We start from the raw sequence: 26,572 nt of genomic DNA on the forward strand, positions 1-26,572 counted from the left end.
TTTTTAAACCACCAATGTAGAAAACATGTCAGTCCAAGGGAGACTACAGTCTTATAGTACTATGCAAGGGATTAGAACAACAAATAAGCTAATAAAGGCACTGGCAACAATTGTATGTGCTTCAGCTGTTGTAGTCGTTCTGTCTGTTGCACGTGGTGTCGAGTCTGTAGCCCGAGATGAACTTTCTGTGCTGTCAGTTCTGTCTGTCGGCCGAGGCGACACAGTTGTGTCTTTATCTTCAGGTTTATACGCAGCGGCTGAAAATGTAAACAAATCATTTTAGAATCATGTAGTTCATATTATTTTTCTTTTTAACGGACATTTCGGAAATCTAGATCATCTTTACCTTAAGCATAGAACGCAACCAAGCGAAAAAATCATTATGGTTGAGTGTGTTTATGAGAGGAAGAACACTGAACAACAATCCATAGCATCGGCTTCAGCGAAATTCTATTACGGATATATAATAATACTGATCTAAACCCAGTTTTCTCCATTATCCTTTCCAGAAGCTATAAGTCATATCATTTTCTAAAGTTGTCATAAATATATGGAAGCCCTACAGGGACTTCTAACTTCAGTACTTCTGACATGTAGCTCCATAACTCTAACTTCTAACTACCAATTTCATTATTTCCAATGTCTAGTTCCAACAATTATGATTACAATTAACCTCTATACTTCTAACTTCCAGAATTTTTACTTCTTACTTCAAACTTTACAACTTCTAACTTCCATTTTTACCTCTATATTCTAACCTCTATCGAGCTCCATTACCTATAATTGCCAGCTTCGTAAATCATTATTTTTAACTTCTAAGTTCCGACGTCCTTACTTTTAGATTTCAACTTTATTATATTTAACTTCTAACTTAATTGCAACGAAGTAGAAAGTAATATAATTAGAAGTACGAAGATTGAAGTTAAAAAGTTCCAAGTTGGAATCCATGAAGTTAAAAGTATTGAAGTTAGTAGTCTCTGTAGGGCTTCCATATAAAACAAACCTACTGATAGTGATATCAAAATAATTTTCTCGAATCATCTCTCATCAAAATTTTTATTTGTCTAAAATATACTTTTTGAAACGGCCCCCTGAGCAACAAAACTATTATATGCAGTGTCGTTAAAACACATTCAAGAAGACTCTTGTTTTGTCTTCTGACTTTATACTAATCAGCAATGAAACTTCAATGTCGATTTACATTCAGTCTATAAACTTATCTTGCTCGGCACAATTTTAGTTAACCTTTAACCTGCTAAATATCTAAAATACATTGGTCTATCATTCAGTTTGGGTAGTACAACTTATTATTCAAAGGGGTGTTCATTGAAAAAGCAACTGCACCGATGTGCAGGCTGATCTTGGTCTGCACTGGTCGCAAAGGCAGAATCACTTGCCGCCAGCCGACTAAAGGTTAACGAGGTTAACTTAAAGAAATGATATATAGCAGAACCATGTTTTAGATAATATATTTAAACATGACGAAGAGTTTATACAAGTACGGCATGATTTCACGAGGGCGTGACCCAAGCGAATTGTTCTACAGAGCATATAACCATTAAAATGTGGATGAAACGAGGAAACGCTACTCTATGCGAATCTATGTTATCAAACAGTAAAACACGATAAAAGGGGTTGCACGTCACGCGGAATAATTAACGGGTCCCTTGATGTTAAGCAAATTAGTATCAATTTTGTTTGTAACACCATTATAGTACATCAAATATACTAGCACTTTTCTCAGCGCCTGTATGGCACCAAATAATATACCGACATGACGCCAGTATTAACGTGTTTTTTTTTCATAATTAGAATATATGATAAGCCATTGTTGAAAATCAAAAATAAAAGTTATTCTTACTTGGGCACCAGCTGCACATAAGAGGGCATTCCTGGGGAACATTAGTGTATGTCTTACAGCCTGCCACTCCATACTGATTGCACCAGCTCGCTTCCTTATTCAGTTCACAGTTCACTTAAATAAAATGGAACGCGTTTAAATGAAAACAATATCTATACGAATCCCATGATTGAGCTACTTCAAAAATATTTATCTGTTATGAAAAGAAAATCCTAAAAGATTTCAATACGTTCAGCGGTACATGAATGTTGATTGACTACGTCTTTTTCTTCAATAAAATGTGTTTTTTTTTTCTTCACGTGAAATACTTGGTCCCCTTTTAGAGGCATGTTGTTTAAACAAATAAATATTATCAAAGATGACGAGATGTTTATTTTTTTAAGTTAATATTTTTTTCCAGTCTGAAACATAGAAACATATATTACTTACGTCCACATGTAGGTGCTAAGTAAAACGGTAGGTTCGATTTACAGTTACAGGTGCAAGTATTGTAATCGATCTCTCCTCCGTTCAGACAAACAACTCCGCCGCAGTCTGTAAATAGCGACATTTGTAAAATAAATAAACAGTTTCTATCAGGGCTGGAAGGATACATTTGGTAAGTTTTAATATACACATAAAAAGGAGCACATTTTACTACCAATGCTGTTCAACTAGCGTTCGTATGTAACCGGATCAATCCTATCAAGGTCAGCGTTCAGCAAGTGTTTCTCCATTATTATTTGGTAAAGAAGATTTAACAATGGAGGAAAATTCACAGATATTCAACGAAGTGCAAAAGTTTATAAAACATACAGAAAGGTTTAAATAATACATAATATTAACAACAGACCAAACAACATCTAACTAATATCTGACTAGATTAATCCACCATTGTTCAAATTATATAAACGTTTAACATCTCGTGACAGTCGCAGACAGACAGAGAGACTCATGCCATCACATCGAAAGTTTTTTGTTTTGTTTTTTCTTTGTATTATTCTTCTGTATTCTTTTTTCTTTTTTTTTTCTTTTTTCATCAAGATTAAGTGCTCTCATCTTCATTACTTTTTTCTCTTATAAACACTTGTACATCCGCCATCTGTAGTATATTATTGCTCGAGTGTATATGTTGTTATTTTTTGTGTTCGTTTTTTTCTAACTAAAGCTTAAGGGAAGGACAGTCTCTAATGTTGTCAGAACTTGTTGTCCGACCCTTTTGCACTTTGATTATGTATGTCTGAATTGTAATTGTAATAATATATCAAAGAGCAATAAAATATGATTAAATCAAGTGTTTCTCCATCTTTTCGCTGAAAATATTTATAGCAAATAAGTGTTTCTCCATCTTTTCGCTGAAAATATTTACAGCAAATAAGTGTTTCTCCACCATGTCTAGATAACAAGTCCGCAATAATCCCGCCTAAGCCTATGCAAATTATAAACAAACCGTTAAAAGCCAATGGGAAATTTTAAAAACTCAATTTTCGGTACACAATGACAACAGAAGCAGTAAAAATGTAACCAAACAAATACACACATACCACATAGTCCATTGTTACACTTGTTAGGACAAGCAGAACACGTTTGACCAGACACGTATGGCTTGTCACCTCCTGAGTTTCCTCTGTAAAGTAAATTACTTGTAACGTTACCAATGCTGTACACTTGTCTTTCAACTGTTGACCAGTCTTCATATGATTAAGTTTCGGCTTACCTAACTGTAGTTTCAATTTACCTTACCTAACTGTTGGCAAATTTGCAGGAATTGTCCTTAGAAATCGTAAATTTCATGTCTCGACATATGTATTCTATGTTCTATGCAGCTTCAGCAAAATCGATGTTTAACGGGTTGTCAAATCGCATGAAGATCAATGAGGGCGCCGCTCAGACAGCCTGTCCAATTCTGATTGTCATTGTTTTTGGTTGAGTTGAATAAAAGCAAATTATGTATAACTTGCGGTCATGAATGCTGTACACGGGTAATTTTGCATTTAACACAATTGTATTGATATTTGATATTTTATTTAACCCTTAGCCTGCTGGTGGCAAATGATTCTGCCTTTGCGACCAGTGCAGACCAAGATCAGCCTGCACATCCGTGCAGTCTGATCATGGTCTGCACTGTTCGCTATTCAGTCAGTAATTTTTCAGTGAACACCCCTTTGAATAATAAGTGGTATGGCCCAAATTGAATGATGGACCAGTCCATTTTAGATATTTAGCAGAGTAAGGGTTAAAGCATTATGTGTAAAATAGATACAGACATACAACCATTCACTACAACCGCGTGAGAGCCAGACCTGTACAGAACAAGTCACTTACCCAGGACCATAGTTGCAGACATAGTAATTTGTTGTATGACACCTCGCATACCCACAGCCAATCTTTGAACTTTTAGCCCACACCATCTGACAAAAAATGTGAAGAATACGTGTATTTTGGATAAAAACAGTAAAACATATGACTCTGCGTGGAACATCATATTACCACCTTCAATATTTGTTCACATGATTTTGTAAATTGCAGAGGATCTATGCAATCACATTTTATTCGATTCCGTAGCGATCTATACTTTTACTTTAGGTATGTTAAAAATGTTCGTCAAATATTCTAAACGGATGGGTGTTAATCAAACTGACACACTATGAAAATAGCACTGCACTTTACTGAGATGAATTTACAAACATTATGAGCAATCCTAAACTAAAACCATTTCGCTATTGAAACAATTCTTCCAGACGGAATCATTGTTGTACCTGAGTGTAATGGCCTATTTCTTTCCCATTTGGACTTCTATTCGTTGTAAAGTCGTAATCATCTTTCTCGTCTTCCCAGGCTTTTATAGCACTGCTCCAGTCTGCTTGTCCCATCGCCAAGTTCTGTCCAACACTGAACCGACCTGAATAGAGTCACAATGACGGTGAGATAATGCACAAAGCAAGCTTGTAACTGTAAAGTTTTGATTTGTTACACAAGCAATGTACCAAAGGAAAAATACTATTGCTGTGACAATGCAGCGCCGTATGGCATTTGCATGAAATGCGTTTTCCGCTTATTCAATGCGGTTATAGTCATTTCTTTTAATCGTCAATATATTTAAACGTTATGCAATTTTACATTGAGGATTTTGTTTGCATGTCTCAGTCAAGGTTTTTCATCACTTTAAGAAATTCGAATCGACATTTTTTTATTTTTCCTTTTAACTCAGGAAAAGAAAGTACTTGGGCAATAACTACACAGGAAAAGAATAATTCAATTTAACTTATTTAACTTATTTATCACATGTTTGATGTCGAGTGAAAAAAAAATGACATTAAATAAATTGGTATTAACCAAGTGTAATAAAGCTTTGACGTAGACGTCGTATATGGACGTTGGTCGGATTAACTTGGTCTATAATAGATATTCTAGCATAAAACTGCTGTTTTTGTCACTTTTCGGGGGTGTTTTAACAGGAGAGAAAACGTGTGTTAACAGAGAGATTCTCGCGCTCACGTGCTGTTATAACACCTTTTTATATATGCACGTTCCATGGCAGAGCGTAAACGCATTACGGCCCCAAAACGGATAATTCAAAATGAAATGACGTCAACGTGACAAAACAACGTAGACTTTACCGCGCATTTCATGGAAATTCAATGACGTTGAGGGACAATATATTCATTTTCCTGTTTTTAACGCGTTTTATGCTAGAATAGCGTTAGCGCATATTCTTTTCGTGTTATAACATCTGCAGAATCCCTCGGAATCGTTGGTACCCTCGCCCTAACGGGCTCGGGTGCCAACCAATCCCTCGGGATTCTGCAGATGTTATAACACGAAAAAACATGTGTTATCCCTACAAAGAAACAAGAAAAGTTCATGTTTTAGCAGGAAAAACTTACATGTGATAATAAGAATATCAAATTTGTGTCTTTCCACATTGAATTTACTAAACTCGAATGAAATTGATAAAATGCTTGACAAAGCCTAGCATTTTATTAAACTCGTTTAGTAAATTCAGTATGAAAGACCCTCATGTAATATCCTCTATTTAAACGACAACTGTATGACCTAACAGAGACGCATTTACTTTACGACTTTTGAAGCTCATAGATAACAAGTAAAATGAGGTGTGATCTTGAGGGCTGAAAGCTCTTTAGCGGCATAAGAGCATGTATATGCTAATACAGATTGATATTTTACCATAAGCGTATCTGTCGTAGCTGCCATCATGACCGAGAACGCAGTTTTCTGCCCATCTTTGTGCAGTATTTGCTATCTCATCGTCCCATGTCTGAAAGATAAGTGTGAGGCGTCGCGTAAAAAGGTACCTTACATAAAGTTATATCAAGTGACATTGCAGTATGCAAGAACCAAAACAGAATTTTATTTAAGAGGAGCAAATGTTGACGTACTTTATACATTTTCTATAGATACAACAAAAATTATCGTATTTTAAATATTACTATATTTGATACCACCTAGGCGTATTCATTATCTATAAACGTATTTTTTCATTTGCTCCGATATCTTATATATTCCAGATGCTACCTGTCTACTGTCTATGATGATATGAGCACAAACACATTGCCTTTTTGACACTGATACCTTGAGAAGATCAAAACTGTATTAGATTTAAGTAACATTTAAGATCTACTTACACACTGTGAATACGGTATGACATGATTGTGTTTTTGTTGTTTTTGTTTTTTTCTCTTTTTAAAACAACATTTAAGGTTTTATTTTCACACTCCACAGCTACATCCGGAAACGTTAAAATTTAAATGTAGCATCTAATATTTACAAATTCACTCTTAAGGGAAACTGATTTGGTATCCTAGTTCACAGGCAAGAGATAACTTGATACGAAAAATAAAGAATCAAAGTTTTAGTGTAAGCACTTAAGGTTCGTGTAAATCTTTTCTCGCACGTACGTACCGAAGTTGGGTTCAAATCTTTCACTATGGTCGTTCATATTACCAAGAAACAACAAAATTACACTGGTTTACAAGCAGACTTATGCCAACATTAAGAAAGTCTTTCGTGGTGGACAATATATCTTATCGTTTTTCATGGAATTAGGCCTGACATTTCTTTCCCAAAATTAGGCAGTCTTTAAAGATATTCAAATAGAATTATGGCGGATGATGCCTATGCCAAAATTAAAGCTCGTTCATCCCTAGACTCACCATCAACATCATGTTGCTTGCTGTAGGAGAAACAGACCTTCTGGCAGTGTTGTGGGCATCCAGTATGGTTTGTTTGTTTTCATCCGATACCCCTAATTAAAAATTGAAATTTTATTAGTTCCCGTTGTACTTATATCTGAACATGTACTTATATCTGAACATGTACTTATATCCGAACATAATCATGTCACTGTATTTGACAGTTTAATTTTGATATTTAATGTCTTTATATAAGCACAAGAATGACGCATTTTAGTCATCATTGAAATTGTTATCGACAGCGGGCGCTGCAAATTTCTAATCCTGAAAAGAAATAGCATTAATTTCTTATATCTACATTTTTCAATTGCAGTTTATTAATATATAAATGGTTTGCTTTCCACGGGTACCAAAAATCAAAATAGATATCAGGTTGTTGATAACGTCAACATCTAAACAGAACAGCCAAAGAGACATGCCCATGTTCAATTGTAATTTGACTTTTACAAAAAATACATTTTGCTCATGTTCCTATGTAAATGACGTCAGATTGCGTGTGCAGTCCGGTGAAAAGGGCCATCTTTGATAAAACGCCAATGTTGTTCGTGCGATAATAAACGCTTTTTTTTGTCTTTACAAAATATATAGTGAGTGCAAATATCAGTCTTTGGGTTGATTTGTCTCTAACCACAGACGGTCTTAAACACAGGTTTGACGCTATTGTCATAAATGTTCTATAAATAGGACAACCTGAAGCTGTGACGCTGTCTGATGGCTGTTTGCACGCGGAATGGCCTGCTGTTATTTCCCTGTACTTTGCATCACACTCGATCTAAAATGAAATTAAATGCAATTAACTGAAGTTCAGAAAAAAACATTGAAAATCATGTTTAATGCCGGTATATTTATATAATTATGTTCAAAACATTCTGAGACGTTAATATTCCATTCGTAAAGTACACGGTATTGCAATATTTTAGTTATATATACTTGTTTGACAAGCTTGTATCAAAACACAGTTTAATTGAAAAAGTAATTTAATGAAAAAGGTATATGCCTGAGCAAGTCGTTCTTTTGCAGCTAAACTGTGTTCAGGGCTTCTCAAGAATTACCACAACAGAAAAGAATTTTTGTGAATATATAAATGAAAAAAAAAATAAATACATTTACTATCAACATCATATGAGTAAGAGGACTAGTCTACCTTTACCATGACATTAACTTGTAATCATTTCCCATAAATGTCAAGAATGAAATATAAATCATATGAAAATGGATATAAAATACAAGTTTATTATTAAAAATAGCCATAAACTTATGCAAATTATTAGATATTTGTTTTGTATAAAGAAACATAAGAAAATTTGCTAAATTTACACTGAAAATATCACTATAACCTTCTTTAGTTGCTTAGATGTTCCTTCCGTGCTCCAAAACTTTTTTTAAAAAACAATATACAAAATCATTTGCGCACCTGGTTGGTGTTAAATTGTGCCTACTAGTATGTACCTATCTAATGGTTTGGTCGGACTACAGACAAACGTTTCCATGACAAAATCCCGAAGCTCAATTTGTCAAAAGCGGACACTTTCAATACACATACCCGCATCCTCTCATGATTTATTCTAACATTTCAAAATTTTAAATAATTAAAGGAGAGAACTACTGGCAACCGAACTACTAATATCATAAACAATCACCGTTATACCGGAATACCGTTTTTGTCGGTAACAACTTTAGGGAACACAAACGTTCTCTGTGTAACAAAATTACAATCATATTCTACCAATTGTTACTTTCCATTTGATAATGCAAAATGTGAAATCTGATTCGATATTGTACTGAAATATTAAAATATGACTGAAACATACTACACAGGAAAAAGGCAAAGTGTAAACCTCGGAAATCTTGACAAAGTCAAGTGAATCTAAAAACTAGATGCCTGCGGGCAACATGTCGAGCCCGCCAGCTGTCAAAAGGACTAGGAGTTGTCCATGACACCCTGTCTCATTGAGGCAAACATTTATGCCAAATGAAAAATGATTGCAAAAAGTTACAATATAAGTTATTTATAGTAGCAACAAAGGGAATTTAATCTTTAAAAAAATCTAAGTCCACATAAAAATCCTTACCAGAACAGATAGGTCAAAATACACCTCAAAACTGGATGTAACATGCATATTTTACTACAGAAAAGTGGTCTTCATTTTTCCCTACGACCAGTAATAAAAAAAGTTACAATATAAGCTATTTATAGTAACAACAAAGGGAAGTATTTCTAGGTTCTTGCACATGACACTCTGTCTCATGATGGTAAACAATTGTGCCAAGTTACATCAAAATCCCTCCCTGCATGAAAAAGAAATGCTCCAGACAAAGTCATTCTTGTATCTGACCTTTGACCTCTAAGTGTGACCTTGACCTTAGACATAGGGTCCTGGTTCTTGCGCATGACACTCCGTCACATGGTTGTGGACATTTGTGCCAAGTTACATCAAAATCCCTCCATGCATGAAGAAGAAATGCTCCGGACAAAGTCATTATTGAATTTAACCTTTGAACTCCAAGTGTGACCTTGACCTTCGAGATAGGAACCTGCGGTTTGCGCACGACACTCCGTCTCACTGAGATTAACATTCATGCCAAATATAAACGAGATTGCTCCATGCATGTCAAAGTTATGGTCCGGACAAACAAATCCGGACGGACGCACGCACGCACGCAAGGAGGCACGGACGCACGCACATACACCGAACAGCCATTTGGACAACTATGGCTTCGCTTCCGCAAGCGGGCTCGACAAAAAACTGAGACATTACTACTTATATAAATCGCCTTGCTATTGACTAGTCTGTAGGTCAACACCAAATTCTGTTTGCCAAATCCAAACTTGACCAAAGAAAATTGAACAGTTTTACTGATATTACGTAAAAAAAGACTTCGGACATCGGGTTATAGTTATGACTACTAATCTGCAAGTCATTCACAAAGTGTATACGATATACGGTCACGACGATTTTGTAAATTTGATCATGTCTAACAAAAACATACTTCCACCCACTTTCATCATTATCATAATACACTAGGTGTCTTTTTTCATATGTTTCCTCTTGCTACGAAATATGACCTTATTACAACAAAAATTCAGGCCTTCACATCTGCTAACTAGGTTACACGCCTGTGCTACTGCGGATATTGTGTCTGAATACCTCAGATATGGGTAACTTCCAACCTTATATATATTAGAGAGAATTTATACGAACTAACTCACCACCACAATATACCAGACCAATTACGGCAAAGCGCCTAGCAGTACAAACGAACACGCACATGCCATATATATATTATTATTATATTAAAAAAGTCAGTAAAATCCTTGTGCAGGTATAAAATATATAAAAGTTCAATTTGTAAGGAATAAACAGCAGCAGACTTCTGTGTTTTACAATTATTTTAATTCTTCACTGCAAGCGCTTTCAATACATATATCTTCAGGCAGTTTACATTTTGAAATAATCAAATAATTATTTCAAAATGTAAACTGCCTGAAGATATATGTATTGAAAGCGCTTGCAGTGAAGAATTAAAATAATTGTAAAACACAGAAGTCTGCTGCTGTTTATTCCTTACAAATTGAACTTTTATATATTATTATTATATATATATATATATTAAGGAGACAGTATTAGAAAGACCGGTAATATTCATAAACTGAAAACTCTTACCTCTCGTTTCAGTCTCTGATGCTCGTCTGTGTTTGATGCATGTAACGATCCTGTAAAAATCAACATTGATAAATGTAACGTTCCTGTAAGAAATCAACATTGATGAATGTAACGTTCCTGTAAGAAATCAACATGGGTGAATGTAACGATCCTGTAAAAATCAACATTGATAAATGTAACGTTCCTGTAAGAAATCAACATTGATGAATGTAACGTTCCTGTAAGAAATCAACATTGGTGAATGTAACATTTCTGTAAGAAATCAACATTGATGAATGTAACGTTCCTTTAAGAAATCAACATTGATGAATGTAACGTTCCTTTAAGAAATCAACATTGATGAATGTAACGTTCCTGTAAGAAAATCAACATTGATGAATGTAACGTTCCTGTAAGAAATCAACACTGGTAAATGTAACGTTCCTGTAAGAAAATAACACTGATGAATGTAACGTTCATGTGAGAAATCAACATTGACTGATGTAACGTTCCTGTAAGAAATCAATATTGATGAATGTAACGTTCCTGTAAGAAATCAGCATTGATGAATGTAATGCTCCTGTAAGAAATCAACATTAATGAATGTAACGTTCCTGTAAGAAATCAATATTGATGCCCGTAACGTTCCTGTAAGAAATCAACATTGATGAACGTAACGTTCCTGTAAAAAATCACTGATATTGATGAATGTAACGTTCCTGTAAAAAATCAACATTGATGAATGTAACATTCCCTTATGAAATCAGCATTGATGAATGCAATGCTCCTGTAAGAAATCGACATTGATTAATGTAACGTTTCTGTAAGAAATCAACATTGATGCATGTAACGTTTCTATAAAATATCAACATTGATAAATGGAACGTTCCTGTAAGAAATCAACACTAGTAAATGTAACTTTCCTGTAAGAAATCAACACTGATGAATGTAACGTTCCTGTAAAAATCAATATTGATGCCTGTTACGTTCCTCTGAGAAATCAACATTGATGAATGTAACGTTCCTGTGAGAAATTAACATTGATGAATGTAACGTTCTTGTAAGAAATCAACATTGATGAATGTAACGTTTCTGTTAGAAATCAACATTGATTGATGTACCGTTCCGGTAAGTAATCAATATTGATGCCTGTAACGTTTCTGTAAGACATCAACATTGATGAATGCAACGTTTCTTTAATGATCATTATTGATGAATGTAACGTTCCTGTAAGAAATCAACATTGACGAATGTAACGTTCCTTTAAAAATCATGACTGATGAATGTGACGTTCCTGTAAGAAATCAACATTGATGAATGTTACGTTCCTTTAAAATCAAAATTGATGAATGTTACGTTCCTGTAGGAAATCTACATCGATGAATGTAACGTTCCTTTTAGAAATCAATATTGATGAATGTAACGTTTCTGTAAAAATCAACATTGATGAATGTAACGTTCCTGTAAGAAATCAACATTGATGAATGTAACGTTCCTGTAAGAAATCAACATTGATAAATGTAACGTTTCTGTAAAAAATCAACATTGATGAATGTAACGTTCCTGTAAGAAAATCAGCATTGTAGGGTTAACGCACGTTTTTTTGTGTAACAACATCTGCAGAATCCCAAGGGATTGGTTGGTGCACGAGCCCGTAGGGCGAGTGCACCAACATAGCCCGAGGGATTCTGCAGATGTTGTTTCACGAAACAAACGTGTGTTATCGCTATTCTTGCATAAAACACAACTAAAGTGCTGGAAATATCGAAAAAACAAGACTATTCAGCTGACATTAGCCGATCGAAGTCGGCCGTTTCTGGTTGTTATGGACACATGTTTTATTTATGCATTTCCAGGGTATACAGAAACAGTGCATATTTTATACATGTCGAACGGACATTCTTGTTGTGGTAATTTCTTTAATATTAAATATATGTAAAATAAGCATGACTTCCCCTTTAGCTTTAGAGGCTCGGAATTATGAGAAAAGGGCATACACGGCATCCTGTCTTTACACAATTTGCAGGTGAGGTGCCAACAGAACACAATTCTGCTTGGTTTAAATTAATAGTCTGTCCCTTACGCTTTTTAAATGTAAATATTATCGTTTAATAGAAACTGGTATCAATACCTATATTCTTCATGTCGTTAAAAATGAAATCTCTAGGCCTATAACTAGAAAATTTTGCTTTGCACCCCACCCCATCGCGATCAAAGTTTGATAAACACAAAAATTTGAATTTTTCCAACATCGATATAATCAACTTAGATTGGATTTATAAACTCAAACATGGTTGGTGAGATCTACAAATAAATTGAAAAATATATAATAAATACCGTCTGTTCATCAAATGTTCATTACCTATGGAAAAATCCTTCAAACTTTACGCTTCGTCAATGTTTATGCTTTACATTACACACCATCACTACATCAGTAGACTGCATAGATGTGTAAAGTAGACACAAACATTTCTTAAAAGTTTTAGTGTAAGATTTAAAGTTAGCATGTCAACTTTCTCGACTCAAATTAATTTGGAAAACGAAATTGTATTTTGTTGTTTGCCTATCATTTTTAGGGATTAAATCGCGGCGTGTAAACTTACTTTGAGTCTAATACGCGTAATAAAACAATAATAAGGAACGTCAATTCAGTCGCGTATCAAGAGAGGTAGCGCTTATTACAAGTTAAAGTAAAGTTAGGTTGAAAAATTTTTAATAAAAATGCAGATGAAAAGATTTCATAAATCTCGGACCTTTCGACTTCGGCCAAAACTGATTCGGGATCCATAATTTGCTTACGTTGGACCTGCAACAGCATATTCAAAACGTCCACCAACAGCGCGTGCTCATGAGAATCTCCTTGTTTGTACACGTTTTTTCCCTGTTTGTGCATGCCCGAAATCGGCAAAAAACAAAGATTTTATGCAAGAATGATGAATGTAACGTTCCTGTAAGAAATCAACATTGATGAATGTAACGTTCCTGTAAGAAAATCAGCATTGATGAATGTAACGTTCCTGTAAGTAATCAACATTGATAAATGTAACGTTCCTGTAAGAAAATCAGCATTGATGAATGTAACGTTCCTGTAAGAAATCAACATTGGTGAATGTAACGTTCCTGTAAGAAAATCAGCATTGATGAATGTAACGTTCCTGTAAGAAATCAACATTGATTAATGTAATGTTCCTGTAAGAACTCAACACTGATGCATGTAACGTTTCTGTAAGAAATCAACATTGATGCAATGCAAAGAATCCATAACTCTACTTTGCATTTTTACAAAATTATACCCCTTTTTCGACATAGCCGTTTTATGTAAAGTTTTTGTATGTAAGCCAACTAATGAAAACTTCACACACTTGTTCGCTGTGATGATTTAACATCTTTGCATTTTTACAAAATTATGCCCTTTTTTCAATTTTTTAATTTTGTATGTAGGCTGGTATCTCAGTAACCGCCAATAGGGATGGATTGAAACTTCATGAACTTGTCATGACCTTTACAAGTGTCATATTTACAAAATTATCCCCCTTTTTCGACTTGTGTTTTCAAACTTGAATAGTAAAGTGTTGTTGTCCTCTGACAACTCTTGTCAAAGCACGCCTTACTCCAGCCTTGAATAATTTCTATAAAGACTGGCTTCCGGTGGGGACGAATCATAAATATTACAAATTCTGGTATATTCCGAGCACAGAACATCTTTTATGCCTTGGTAACAAAACCGTACAATGTCCGTACAGTTTTACAAAATCGTACTAGTCCAACAATTTTAAAATCCTTACGGTCTCTGTGCAATTGTAGCGTCTGGTCACAGAACCTACGGGCCCCGTACGATCTTTAGAGAATGCAATCGTAGGATATCATTACAGACATCGCAGACAAGTCGTGAGAAGCTCGCAAGTAGCCCGGCCGTACCTCGTACGGTTCTCGTGGACGGCACTCTTAAGGTGTCCGTGCGACAAGAATAACTAAGTTCGGCGACGTCTTAAAAATTTACATTTTCAGTCGTAGGATATTCGTACGGACATCGCAGACAAGCCGTACGGAGATCGCAAGAAGCCCGGTCTTACCTCGTACGATGCCCGTTGGCTCGTACGGCGCTCGAACGGTGTCCGTACGGTTTCCTTGCGACAAGAATAAATCGGATCGGCGACGTTTGAAAATTGTCCATTTGTAGCTACTCAACTGAAGCGAATACATCGCAACGCCCTGCGAGCCCCGTGCGGTCATCGCTGACCGTGCGAGTCCCCTGCGATTGTCGTGCGAGCATCGGCAAGCCTCGCAGTTTTCCAAATCCGCACGGACATCGTGCGATTCCCGTACGAGCTCTTCCGGGGCTCGTGCGGTTCCCGTACGGGGCTCTTGCGAGCTGTTTCCGACTTCGAAAATCTCTACGAGCTTGTAGAGAACTCGGGAGCTCGGTGAAATATTTTCACCGAGTTCCCGAGTCCTCTACGAGTTCAAAACATCCGTACGACGCTCATACGAGTCAACGATGACCGTACGAGTTTGCCAAAATTCGACTGAAAACCTACTCGTACGGAGCTCCTAGTGGTATAATACGTAAGGATTCTAAACTTGGTGGACTCGTACGATTTTTTAAAACTGTTCGGACATCGTACGGTTTTGTGACCGAGGCATAAGTAAGACCAAATGTCCTTTCTACCAGGAGCCTCGCGTATTAAACCGCTTGTAACTCAGCTACAGCAAAACCAGTTCTGCTGAAATGCTATTGACACCCCCTGGAAGTCAATGGAAAAATTGTGATTGTACCTCTAATAGTTTTTACGCAAGCACTAAAAAAAATGTTACTACATTCAAAACAATGTTACTGAAATTTGAAAAATAAGTACAGAATTGATCCACTCAGTACGGTGGTATGTTTAGGATATGCAATTATTTTTTAGGATTAAATTATCTTGAACGATCAACATCTTATCTCGTGCGCACGACATCTTATCTGGAGCGATCAACATCTTATCTCGAGCGATCAACATATCATCTTGAGCGATCAACATCTTATCTTGAGCGATCAACATCTTATTTCTTGCGCACGACATATTATCTCGAGCGATCAACATATTATCTTGAGCGATCAACATATTATCTCGAGCGATCAACATATTATCTTGAGCGATCAACATCTTATTTTGTGCGCACGACATCTTATCTTGAGCGATCAACATCTTATCTCGAGCGATCAACATATTATCTTGAGCGATCAACATATTATCTTGAGCGATCAACATCTTATCTTGAGCGATCAACATCTTATCTCGTGCGCACGACATCTTATCTTGAGCGATCAACATATTATCTTGAGCGATCAACATCTTATTTCGTGCGCACGACATCTTATCTTGAGCGATCAACATCTCATCTCGAGCGATCAACATATAATCTCGAGCGATCAACATCTTATCTCGAGCGATCAACATTTTATATTGAGCGATCAACATCTTATCTCGTGCGCACGACATCTTATATTGAGCGATCAACGTCTTTTCTCGAGCGATCAACATATTATCCTGAGCGATCAACATCTTATCTCGAGCGATCAACATATTATCTTGAGCGATCAACGTATTATCTTGAGCGATCAACATATTATTTTATAGCAAGTTGGAAGTCAGAAGTGTGGAAGTTAGAAGTCAGAAGTGCGGAAGTTAGAAGTAGGAAGTTGGAAGTCAAGAATTTGGAAGTGAGAAGTGCTAAAGTTAGAAGTCAGAAGTGGGAAGTACGAAAATCAATTGTCCCTCCAGGGCTTCCATACATCGCCCATATATTAAACGATTTTCCTTGTTTTCCCTTAATTCATACATGCAACTTTTCTGCGCGAATTTATCAGTCGAACTGAAATTTGTTGCTGTTCTAACATGCAGTATGCATCATTGGTTATGTTCATTTGATTTTGAAGATAGGATGACCAATTATATGCATTGCTTTCCCAATTGATGTGATAAACATGTACATGTACTTGTGGGAAGTTTAAATAACAGCGGAATAGGCGGGACCCTAATTAACAACTTGTCCGTATGTTTTACTGATGACCTAAATACACACAAAGGGCCTTAATATATATAAATAAGATGTCGTGCGCTCGAGATAAGATGTTGATCGCACACGATAAGATGTTGCTCGCTCCAGATAATATGTTGATCGCTCGAGATAATATGTTGATCGCTCGAGATAAGATGTTGATCGCTCAAGATAAGATGTCGTGCTCACGAGATAAGATGTTGATCGCTCGAGATAAGATGTTGATCGCTCAAGATAATATGTTGATCGCTGAAGATAATATGTTGATCGCTCGATATAACATGTTGATCGCTCAAGATAATATCTTGATCGCTCAAGATAAGATTTTGATCGCTCAAGATAATATGTTGATCGCTCAAGATAAGATGTTGATAGCTCAAGATAATATGTTGATCGCACAAGATAATATGTTGATCGCTCGAGATAAGATGTTGATCGCTCAAGATAAGATGTCGTGCGCACGAAATAAGATGTTGATCGCTCAAAAAAATATGTTGATCGCTCGAGATAAGATGTTGATCGCTCAAGATAATATGTTGACCGCTCAAGATAAGATGTTGATCGCTCAAGATAATATGTTGATCGCTCGAGATAAGATTTTGATCGCTCAAGATAATATGTTGATCGCTCAAGATGATATGTTGATCGCTCGAGATAAGATGTCGTGCGCACGAGATAAGATGTTGATCGCTCGAGATAATATGTTGATCGCTCGAGATAAGATGTTGATCGCTCGAGATAATATGTTGATCGCTCAAGATAATATGTTGATCGCTCGAGATAAGATGTTGATCGCTCAAGATAATATGTTGATCGCTCAAGATAATATGTTGATCGCTCGAGATAAGATGTTGATCGCTCAAGATAATATGTTGATCGCTCGAGATAAGATGTTGATCGCTCAAGATAAGATGTTGTGCGCACGATATAATATGTTGATCGCTCGAGATAAGATGTCGTGCGCACGAGATAAGATGTTGATCGCTCAAGATAAGATGTCGTGCGCACGAGATAATTTAATCTTAAAAAAAAAATAACATATGTCCTAAACATACCACCGTAACTCAGATGTCATAATTTCCTATATAATAACCTCAAAATTCTTGTAAAAGATAATATAACTTACCTTCGTTCAATAGTATCAAAATCACCCCGAATAGAATCTTGACAAATAGTTCTGACATTATTATAACAGCTGTATCAAAATATCCTTTATCACTTCACCTAAACATTTAAAACACTAAGGCGGATACGTAAGTCAATATTTTAGTTGCTTAAACTTTCACACCTTATTAGGCTGGTAAGAACAAGCTCAGTATCTATTCAAGTTTCTGATTTCAACTTAGATATGGTTGAACTGAATGTAAGGGAAATACATATGAGCCGTGCCATGGGAAAACCAACATAGTGGCTTTGCGACCAGCATGGATCCAGACCAGCCTGCGCATCCGCGCAGTCTGGTCAGGATCCATGCTGTTCGCTAACGGTTTCTCTAATTGCAGTAGGCTTTAAAAGCGAACAGCATGGATCCTGACCAGATTGTGCTGGTCGCAAAGCCACTATGTTGATTTTCTCATGGCGAGTCTCATATATTCAATTACGGTTGTCATTAATTTAAATGAAGGTGACTTAGATGACTGCCTCTGTTTAACTTCAATAGTCATAAATCATGTAATTGTGTTGATTTATAAAATGTAGGATATATTATACAATTACTTATTTTCGAAATAACTTAAACTTACTTTCTGTTTAAAACTTTCTGGAGAATAGTTGCTTCTTTTCACTGTTATATTATAAGATTCTTTCACTGGTTGTAGGTGCAGATGGGAATATCCGGCCTCGAGGGTAACTGTTTAGGCGGTAACGAGGTTCCTACCGAGTTACCGCCTAAACAGTTACCCGAGAGCAGGATATTGCCATCTGCACCTATAACCAGTGACAGAATCTTTTTCTTGCATACCGATATCAAGAAATAATAATAAAAATAAAATCAGTCGAACGGCTTTCTTTTTAGAACTATTTCTTATAGCAGCGTATTTAAACAAAGCGCGGGAAAGCAACGTCCGTAAACAGGAAAGACGTCATGACGTTTCAAAGACAAATAACAATGTTTAGTTCTGGTTTTGTTTGATCTGTTGCAGAGTAACGTTATGGATTTTTGATAAAATAACGTGTTTTGAATCGAGAAATATACTATCAGGAATAAAGAGGAACTGTCAAGGTACTGGATTTTTATTCCGTTTTTCGAAATAAAATATAAATAACTACATAAATCTTCTACATATATGTAGTTCGTAATACGTCATTTAAAGCACGAGAGTCATCTTACACCCCGGGGTTAAGATTATAAGATTCTTTCACTGGTTGTAGGTGCAGATGGGAATATCCGGCCTCGAGGGTAACTGTTTAGGCGGTAACGAGGCTCCCTGCCGAGTTACCGCCTAAACAGTTACCCGAGAGCCGGATATTTCCATCTGCACCTATAACCAGTGACAGAATCTTTTTCTTGCATACCGATTTCAAGAAATAATAATAAAAATAAAATCAATCGAACGGTTTTCTTTTTAGAACTATTTCTTATAACAGTGTATTTAAACAAAACGCGGGAAACCGACGTCCGTAAACATGAAAGACGTCATGACGTTTCAAAACAAATAACAATGTTTAGTTCCGGTTTTGTTTTATCAGTTGCAGCGTAACGTTATGAATTTTTGATAAGATAACGTGATTTGAATCGAGAAATATACTATCAGGAACTAATAGGAACTGTCAAGGTATTGAATTTTTATTCCGTTTTTTAAATAAAATATAAATTATTACATAAACCTACTACATATATGTAGTTCGTAATACGTCATTTACAGCACGAGAGTCATCTTACACCCCGGGGTGTAAGATGGAGTTTTCCAGCACCGGTAAAAATACCGGAAATCCCCGTCTGGTATGCAAGAAAGATTTTTCCAGCACCGGTAAAAATACCGGAAATCCCCGTCAGGTATGCAAGAATGAAATATATTTCACCATGTTAAAAGGTTCACTAGTGTTAACGAGTGAAAACTATTTTGATCCAATTTCAGCTGTTTTGTAGTTGCATGTCAATGAAAAATAAATAAGATAACTTTGTCAAGAAAACTTTTTATTTTTCACAGTAAAATCACCAAATATCAACGTAAATATTTCAATAATTCATTGAAAAATATATATTTATATAAAAAAACTATTGTTTATTGCAAATAAAAGCGTGATAATTATCAAAAACGTTACATTTCTAAATCCGTTACTTGACCATTAGTCAAAGTTTAAGTTTAAGTTTAATTGACGATCATTTCGCTTACATTAGAAAGGAAACACATACTTAAGGTGTATTTAATCGGAAATCCTTGATAGAATACTTACATAGTTAACAGAGATATTTTTGCCCTCATATAATTAATATAATCAACAAGGATGTTGTTTTTGTACCTGATCGACTAAACTCCATAATAACTAATTCGTATTAAAAACTGACTTATTTTTACTTGAAACTATCGAATAGGGCTTACAGACACTACATTTTCGAGTCATTGCACAGCTTTGTCTTTTGTCAATCTATGTAAAGTCAAATTCGAATTAGCGGACACCATTTACATAGACTTTGGTCAAGTTTGTACACAAGGTTCCGTTCAGTCCATGCCTCCAACAGGGAAAAATGTCTGCTTCTTATGAACCGCTTGATGAATGAAATCTTTAAAAAAAAAATACTCTTGAACATTTTTTAATCAAAATACATGTAGATCTGTAGCGCCTTTAATTCTGTCCAACGATTCCGCTTGACACCTTTCTGGAGCCGCTAGACCTAAATGCAGAGAAAATCTTTAATTAAATTCTACACATGAACTGTTTCTTAGATTCTTACTAAATTTGGTCTGTAGTGTCATTGTATAGACCTCAAGTGTGCTCAAAAAACCTTTGGTCATAAATTTTGAATATCTGAATAAGTTCATGTCTTCGGTTTGGTCAAAAGAAGATTTCCGGTGTTCATTTTTGAACCATAATAATCTGTCTTGAATTCAGTTATTTACCACATCAAAATGAAATATAACAGAGCCTACAAAGGAATTACAAAATGGCAATGAAACTTTTATCTCATTTTTAACATTGGTGCATTTATATACGCTTTCATTACTTTACCAATTTAGCGCTCTTGATTCCTCATAACACAGTTAACAGTATAGTTGACAATGGTACAAAGATATTTAAAATCCACAAACGCTTCTAAAGTTTGTCGTTATATAACTTTTTATTTTCAAATACCTTATCCTTTTTCCTTCATTTCATTGTCTTTCCTTTCGTGATATTTACTTCAAACCGCAAAATAAAACACTTACAAAAGTATATAAACTAATTTTATAATTCTTATGTTAAAGGTCGCCTATAACGCTATAAAAAGTTTTATTCGCCAAAATGTGCAAAGGTTTTATCTGTTTTATTACATTAAGAAAGTACATACATCTATACAATTTTGAAAGACATTTTAAGTCTCTAAATGATAAAATAAAACTCATTATACTAATAGACCAAATAAAGGAATGAAATGGCTTATTCATCTCCAATATTTCAACAAGGCCTTCAGATAAGGGCGACTCCCTGTATCAAACACTTGTACTGCTTTTTATACAATACTGCCAATCTGACGTGGAACAGTTTTGATATTTGTCATCAAATTAATTTTTGCTCTATTACCGGTAGGTGAAGTGATAAAGTGGATTATATCCACTTACTCATGCAAAAAAGGTAAGGTTAGATTTCTGGGAAACACAGAGCACCCAAACACAACCTGAGAGCCAGGCATAGCAATGTAGGCACGCAACAACAAGAAACTGTAGTGTAAAGATATAGCAGATACAGAAGACGGGTTGCTTCAAAAAATCAGTAACAAGTACATTTTGATTATACTCAAAATACGAAAATAGGTAAGGGGTAGATAAAGAGGTGAGTGGTTGTGAAAAGTGGGGAAAAAGCAAGGAAGGATATCAACAGGGAAAGCCACGTTTCAAGCAAGCAGTCTCCCGACTCCGCTAACACAAAGAAGGATACGTAGAGCAAACAAACTGAAAAGAAGAAAAAATCAACAAACACAGTGAGGCACTTCTCAGAGATGGCCGGTTGCCAAAAATATGAGGGGGTGAGGGGCGGGGCACCTAACCTCATAGTAAAAACAAATAATGTTTTCAAACGTCTGTGACTGTGTTCCTTAAAGTAGAATTTGCACTTTGTGAATCATCATTATCTAATATCAATCGAACAATATGTGTCAACATTTGAAGCAAGCAGTAATAGACGTGAATTAAACAACATTTACACTGAACTGTGTAGTCACTAAATGAAGCGTTGCTATGACAACTGTAACAGAAGAGTAAGCCAATTTGATTTTCTATAGAAACGTTGCTATCGTTGCTATGAATATCATTTAGAAGGAGCTTTGGAAACAAATGAAAATGACTTTGCGCACAAAGTGTCCAAGTTTGAAATGATGACCTATGCATTTCAGGAATGTCGAAACAATTTCAAGTTTTAAAATCCCAGGGTGCAGCTATATTGATTAACAATGCACTTCTAACCTAAAATTAGACAAAGACAACGCAAAAGCGATGTAAAATGATGTACAATGGCCGAAGAAATCTATTTTTTTCAGTCATGGGCAGACTTACTACACATATACGAGGACCATTCTAAAAATAATGACAATCGCGCTCCTTCGTAATAGCTGGACATGCAGGAAACTCGTGTTTTACATGGATGATACATGAATGACCCCTCTAAAACCTGAATTTATTGTGCACATTAAAGTATGTTGTTCGTAAGAAACACCTACAAGTGAGATACTCAGTTAACTGTATACTTCATATGGAAAGTCTGCAGTATGAGAGAAAACTGTTTTAAAGGTGGGTACGTAAATTTTAAAATGGTCGTGCAGTCCTTTAAGACAGGGTTCGTCCTGGCAGACCCAAAAACAGCGATGACGTCATAGATGAAGACGCCAGGTACACGGTGTCCGAGATTGAAAAAAAAAATGTTTTACAAAAAAAAATCACGTGTTTCACTTGTACATTTTACTTTTACGGCTAAAATTTGTATGAGAATCTCCAACAGTAAACATATTCAAAACTGCAATTTTAAATGCATCTGGTGTTGGTGTGTAAAAATTGAACTTTGACAACAATCTCAAAACTACAAAAGTAGATGAGATTCGTCTAGAAAACGAAGAGCTACTAATCCCATTATTTCGAGATTGATTTCTCATTTTTACAAAAATACCTGTATCACATAGCTACGAGTTCTTATGACGAATTAATATCCCGTTTTCACGAGAAAAATATTGCATTACTACAGTAAATAAAAGCGCTATTACCAGAAAGTCGTATCATAATAGTGAAATTATCACGGCCAAATTTTCTCGTACCGTCATTATGTCGTAAAAATTTGGGAATTTGTCTTATTTTTCAATGTTGAAGAAAGGTGAGATTGCTTATTTCTGCGGGTATGAGCGTATATATGGACCTCATTAAATGTCTACTAGGACAAAAGCTTCAACCAAATGTACTCGCAGATTGCATGCATCAGTTGAAAAAAAAATGAAAAAGAATAGGCAGGCCGGTATTAATTTCATCTTTACTTCCTGTTATATCTGGGGTGGGGGTCATTTAACAGCTGATTAAAACTGTCCATTTTGATTGGTCGATGGAAAATCCCAGAGGATTCCGAATAGAATAGATAATATTTTCTTAAGGGGTGTGCCGGTGTTCTAAGCTTTATTGTTAGACAGTATAAGGTTATAACACACTAAATAGTTGTTGTTCTTTATTCTATATAAAATTGACCTATTTCCAATGACCGCAGCACACATCAGGACCCATTTTAAATTTCTGTAACTTACATTTTCTTGAAGAATATTGTCAGTGCTAACTAAAAATCAAAAGAAAAGTGGGGGTCATGTTTGATGCAAGAAAAATAATTTCAGTCAAACACACAAACTGCAAAATCAGCTAAAATATGAGACCCCAAATTATACTGGTGGTGTATGATCTAAGTTTCCATGAAAAATTTTGTCATGGTGTTATTTCATGATCAAAATGCTATCTTCATGTCAAGCATAGATCTGTCATGTGATTTTACCAAAAAAAATGCAAAGAAAATAAGGAAAATAGCTCTACACAGCGAAAAAACTGAGGACTATTTGTATCCGCCATTATGCGACTACCATTTTTTTTCGCGCCATTTTTCTATTTAGTGTCTGTATGCCATAATCCTTTTGTTAGGCTCCTATGGAAATAGCTTGTAAAACGCCATGAATCCATTTTGACTGGTCGATGGAAAATCCCAGAGGATTCAGAATGGAATAGATAATATTTTCTTAAGGGGGTGGGGGGGTGGGGGTGCAGGTGTTCTAAGCTTTATTGTTAGACAGTATTATCCGTTGCAAGGCTCCTGTGGAAATAGCTTGTAAAACGTCATGAATCTGAATCCCCTGCGACAGAGTTCGACTCTTCAACTATGATATGGAGTGATCTCCCGTAAACGATTTACAGTCAACTCGTCTCCTAGTCGACTCGTCCCCATTGTGATCATTTCGTATCCCTTGACGATTTCAAAAATGGTCATTCGAATTTTATAGGTAGATATCATCACACCTCTCAACGCAAAATATTTTTACATGGCCATTACCTGCTAACTGTCCATTCTTTGTACCCATTAGGTCAAGAATAGACAGTTACAGGTTAATTATGGAAAAGCACCACAATGCCGCCATATTATTACATTTAAAATCATTGTTAAACATATTTGAGAATTAATAGACGTGGTCTACAGGCTCGTCATTATTTCCAGTTGAAAACTTGTTTAAGCCTTGTCCATTGTAAATGAATACATTGCCTTCGTTCAAAAGTATCAACGAAGTAACCAGATAGTTCCAGCATTATAACATTATATCAATATATCCTTAATTCACGTAAACAATATCAGCGGGCATATTATCCAAGTAATGCTTAGAACTTCTAAATCACAGGACTCTTTCTGTCACCTAAATACGATATACAATAAAGATCTGAATCTTTTGAAGTTTCTGTTGTCTTTATACTTTTTGAAATGTGTAATGATAAAAGAAAGAAGGGAATATAATCGAACCTCGAAATGTATTTAATTATGGTTGCCATTGATTTTAAAGTAGAGATGCCTTAGTTGGCTGCATCTGTTTGACTTTAATAATCATAAACCATGTAATTGTGTTAATTTATTATGCGTAGTTATTCATGTATACGTTCAATTATTGCCTAATTAAGTCTGACCTACTTTTTTTTCTTTTTAAACATAATATTACATCGACATATTTGAATTATAAGGCTATAACTGTTAGTTATGTCCTTTTATGACCTATGCATTTTCATAAACCGCATTGAAAGGGCCATTGTCTTAACATTCAGTCATAGCTGTGCAACCATATATGACACTTTGTTAATAATATTAGGTCGTATGTGTTACTTAAAACCCGTTTTTTGAAAAATATACCAAAGTCGTAAGATTGAATATTATGTGATTTTGTACATTCATACGGCGTATATACAATTTCCTCGATAAATGAGCCGCGCCATGAGAAAACCAACATAATGGCTTTGCGACCAGCATGGATCCAGACCAGCCTGCGCATCTGCGCAGTATTCGACATGGATCTGAACAAATACAGTTGGTATTCCATTATTACCAAAATTTCTCTTTTTACGACCTTTTTTTCTAGGACGTCGGTATTTATATTGCGGTCTTTCATTGCTTTTAACGCGAGAGGAAATATTTTGTAAGTGTTGTGTGTGGAAATGTAAGATCTGGTGTTCGCGGGTAAAGTTTGGTCGAATTTGTACATTTTCGTTGCTGCGATCCAGTGAAAAGAAATATTTATTTTGTAGGATTTCCAAAAATATTTCAATGAAAAAATGCAATAAATACTAGTGCGTTCAAGATATCTTAGTTCACGTTAGTCAAAATGTGACATTTTTAAATCCGTTGCTTGTCGATTTGTCTGTGTATAGTCATTGATGGACCCTTAAACCAGAAAAACAATTGTCATAGGAACTTAAATTTGAAATCAGTGCTCTTACTAACACTGGTCATTAAACAAAGATATGTCTCGTAATAGCTGTACTAAGATGTAACAGGACTCTTTGCTTTGCCTGTCCCAGGGAATTTGGCTGCACATAGAATTTCTTCAGTTATTATCTGCGAGTACATAGTTCATATAATTTTATAGACAAAATTATATTGTCTCTAGATGGCCGAAAGGTTAAGGCCGCTGACTTGTAATCACTTGCCCTCGCCGATGTGGGTTCGAGCGGCCTCACTCGGGGCATTGAATTCTTCATGCGAGGAACCATCGGAAGGTATGTGCTTCTACTCATATGTATATACCCGCACGTAATGAAATAATGCACGGATGGTCTTCCTCCACCATCAAAGCCATATAATATAATTGTGTTCGTGCGACGTTGGAGCCAATAAAAACTAGATTGTTGCACTAGATTGTTACACGTTAGGATATTAGTACAAAATAGTATCATGTTTGATTTCTTTTAAAAAAAAAAAGGATACAAATTTGTAACAAGATTCGCAAAACATCAAGACTTTAGTGAATAACTTACCTCCATTCAGAAGTACCAAGGTTACTCCGATAAAAAACTGGACAAATACTACCGACATTATAACAAATTATCCTTTCTTCACTAAAATACTTAACAATATTCAATCCAATATTTAGCAAGTTGTTTTTCTACCAAGCTCTGTATCTTTTGTATTGTCTTTTTAAATGT

At 35.5% G+C, this 26,572-nt stretch overlaps 1 protein-coding gene across 2 annotated transcripts; it reads right to left on the bottom strand.

The window, feature by feature from the left end:
* Window positions 1-26,572, bottom strand: LOC128550121 (cysteine-rich venom protein-like). Of its 2 annotated transcripts, none has more exons than XM_053528425.1 (11): window positions 26,405-26,572; window positions 10,719-10,768; window positions 7,744-7,825; window positions 7,015-7,106; window positions 6,029-6,119; window positions 4,600-4,742; window positions 4,166-4,251; window positions 3,385-3,467; window positions 2,291-2,395; window positions 1,862-1,975; window positions 1-257 (listed from the first exon to the last, which is right to left on the bottom strand). In XM_053528425.1, the coding sequence occupies exons 1-11, from the start codon at window positions 26,460-26,462 to the stop codon at window positions 52-54; spliced, it is 1,110 nt and encodes a 369-aa protein (XP_053384400.1). In that variant the 5' UTR covers window positions 26,463-26,572; the 3' UTR covers window positions 1-51. The 2 variants fall into 2 exon arrangements, with proteins under 2 accessions (XP_053384400.1, XP_053384399.1); XM_053528424.1 differs by lacking the exon at window positions 26,405-26,572 and adding an exon at window positions 17,866-18,100.

Source organism: Mercenaria mercenaria, chromosome 17 (genome assembly GCF_021730395.1).
Source record: "Mercenaria mercenaria strain notata chromosome 17, MADL_Memer_1, whole genome shotgun sequence".
Taxonomy (NCBI): domain Eukaryota; kingdom Metazoa; phylum Mollusca; class Bivalvia; order Venerida; family Veneridae; genus Mercenaria; species Mercenaria mercenaria.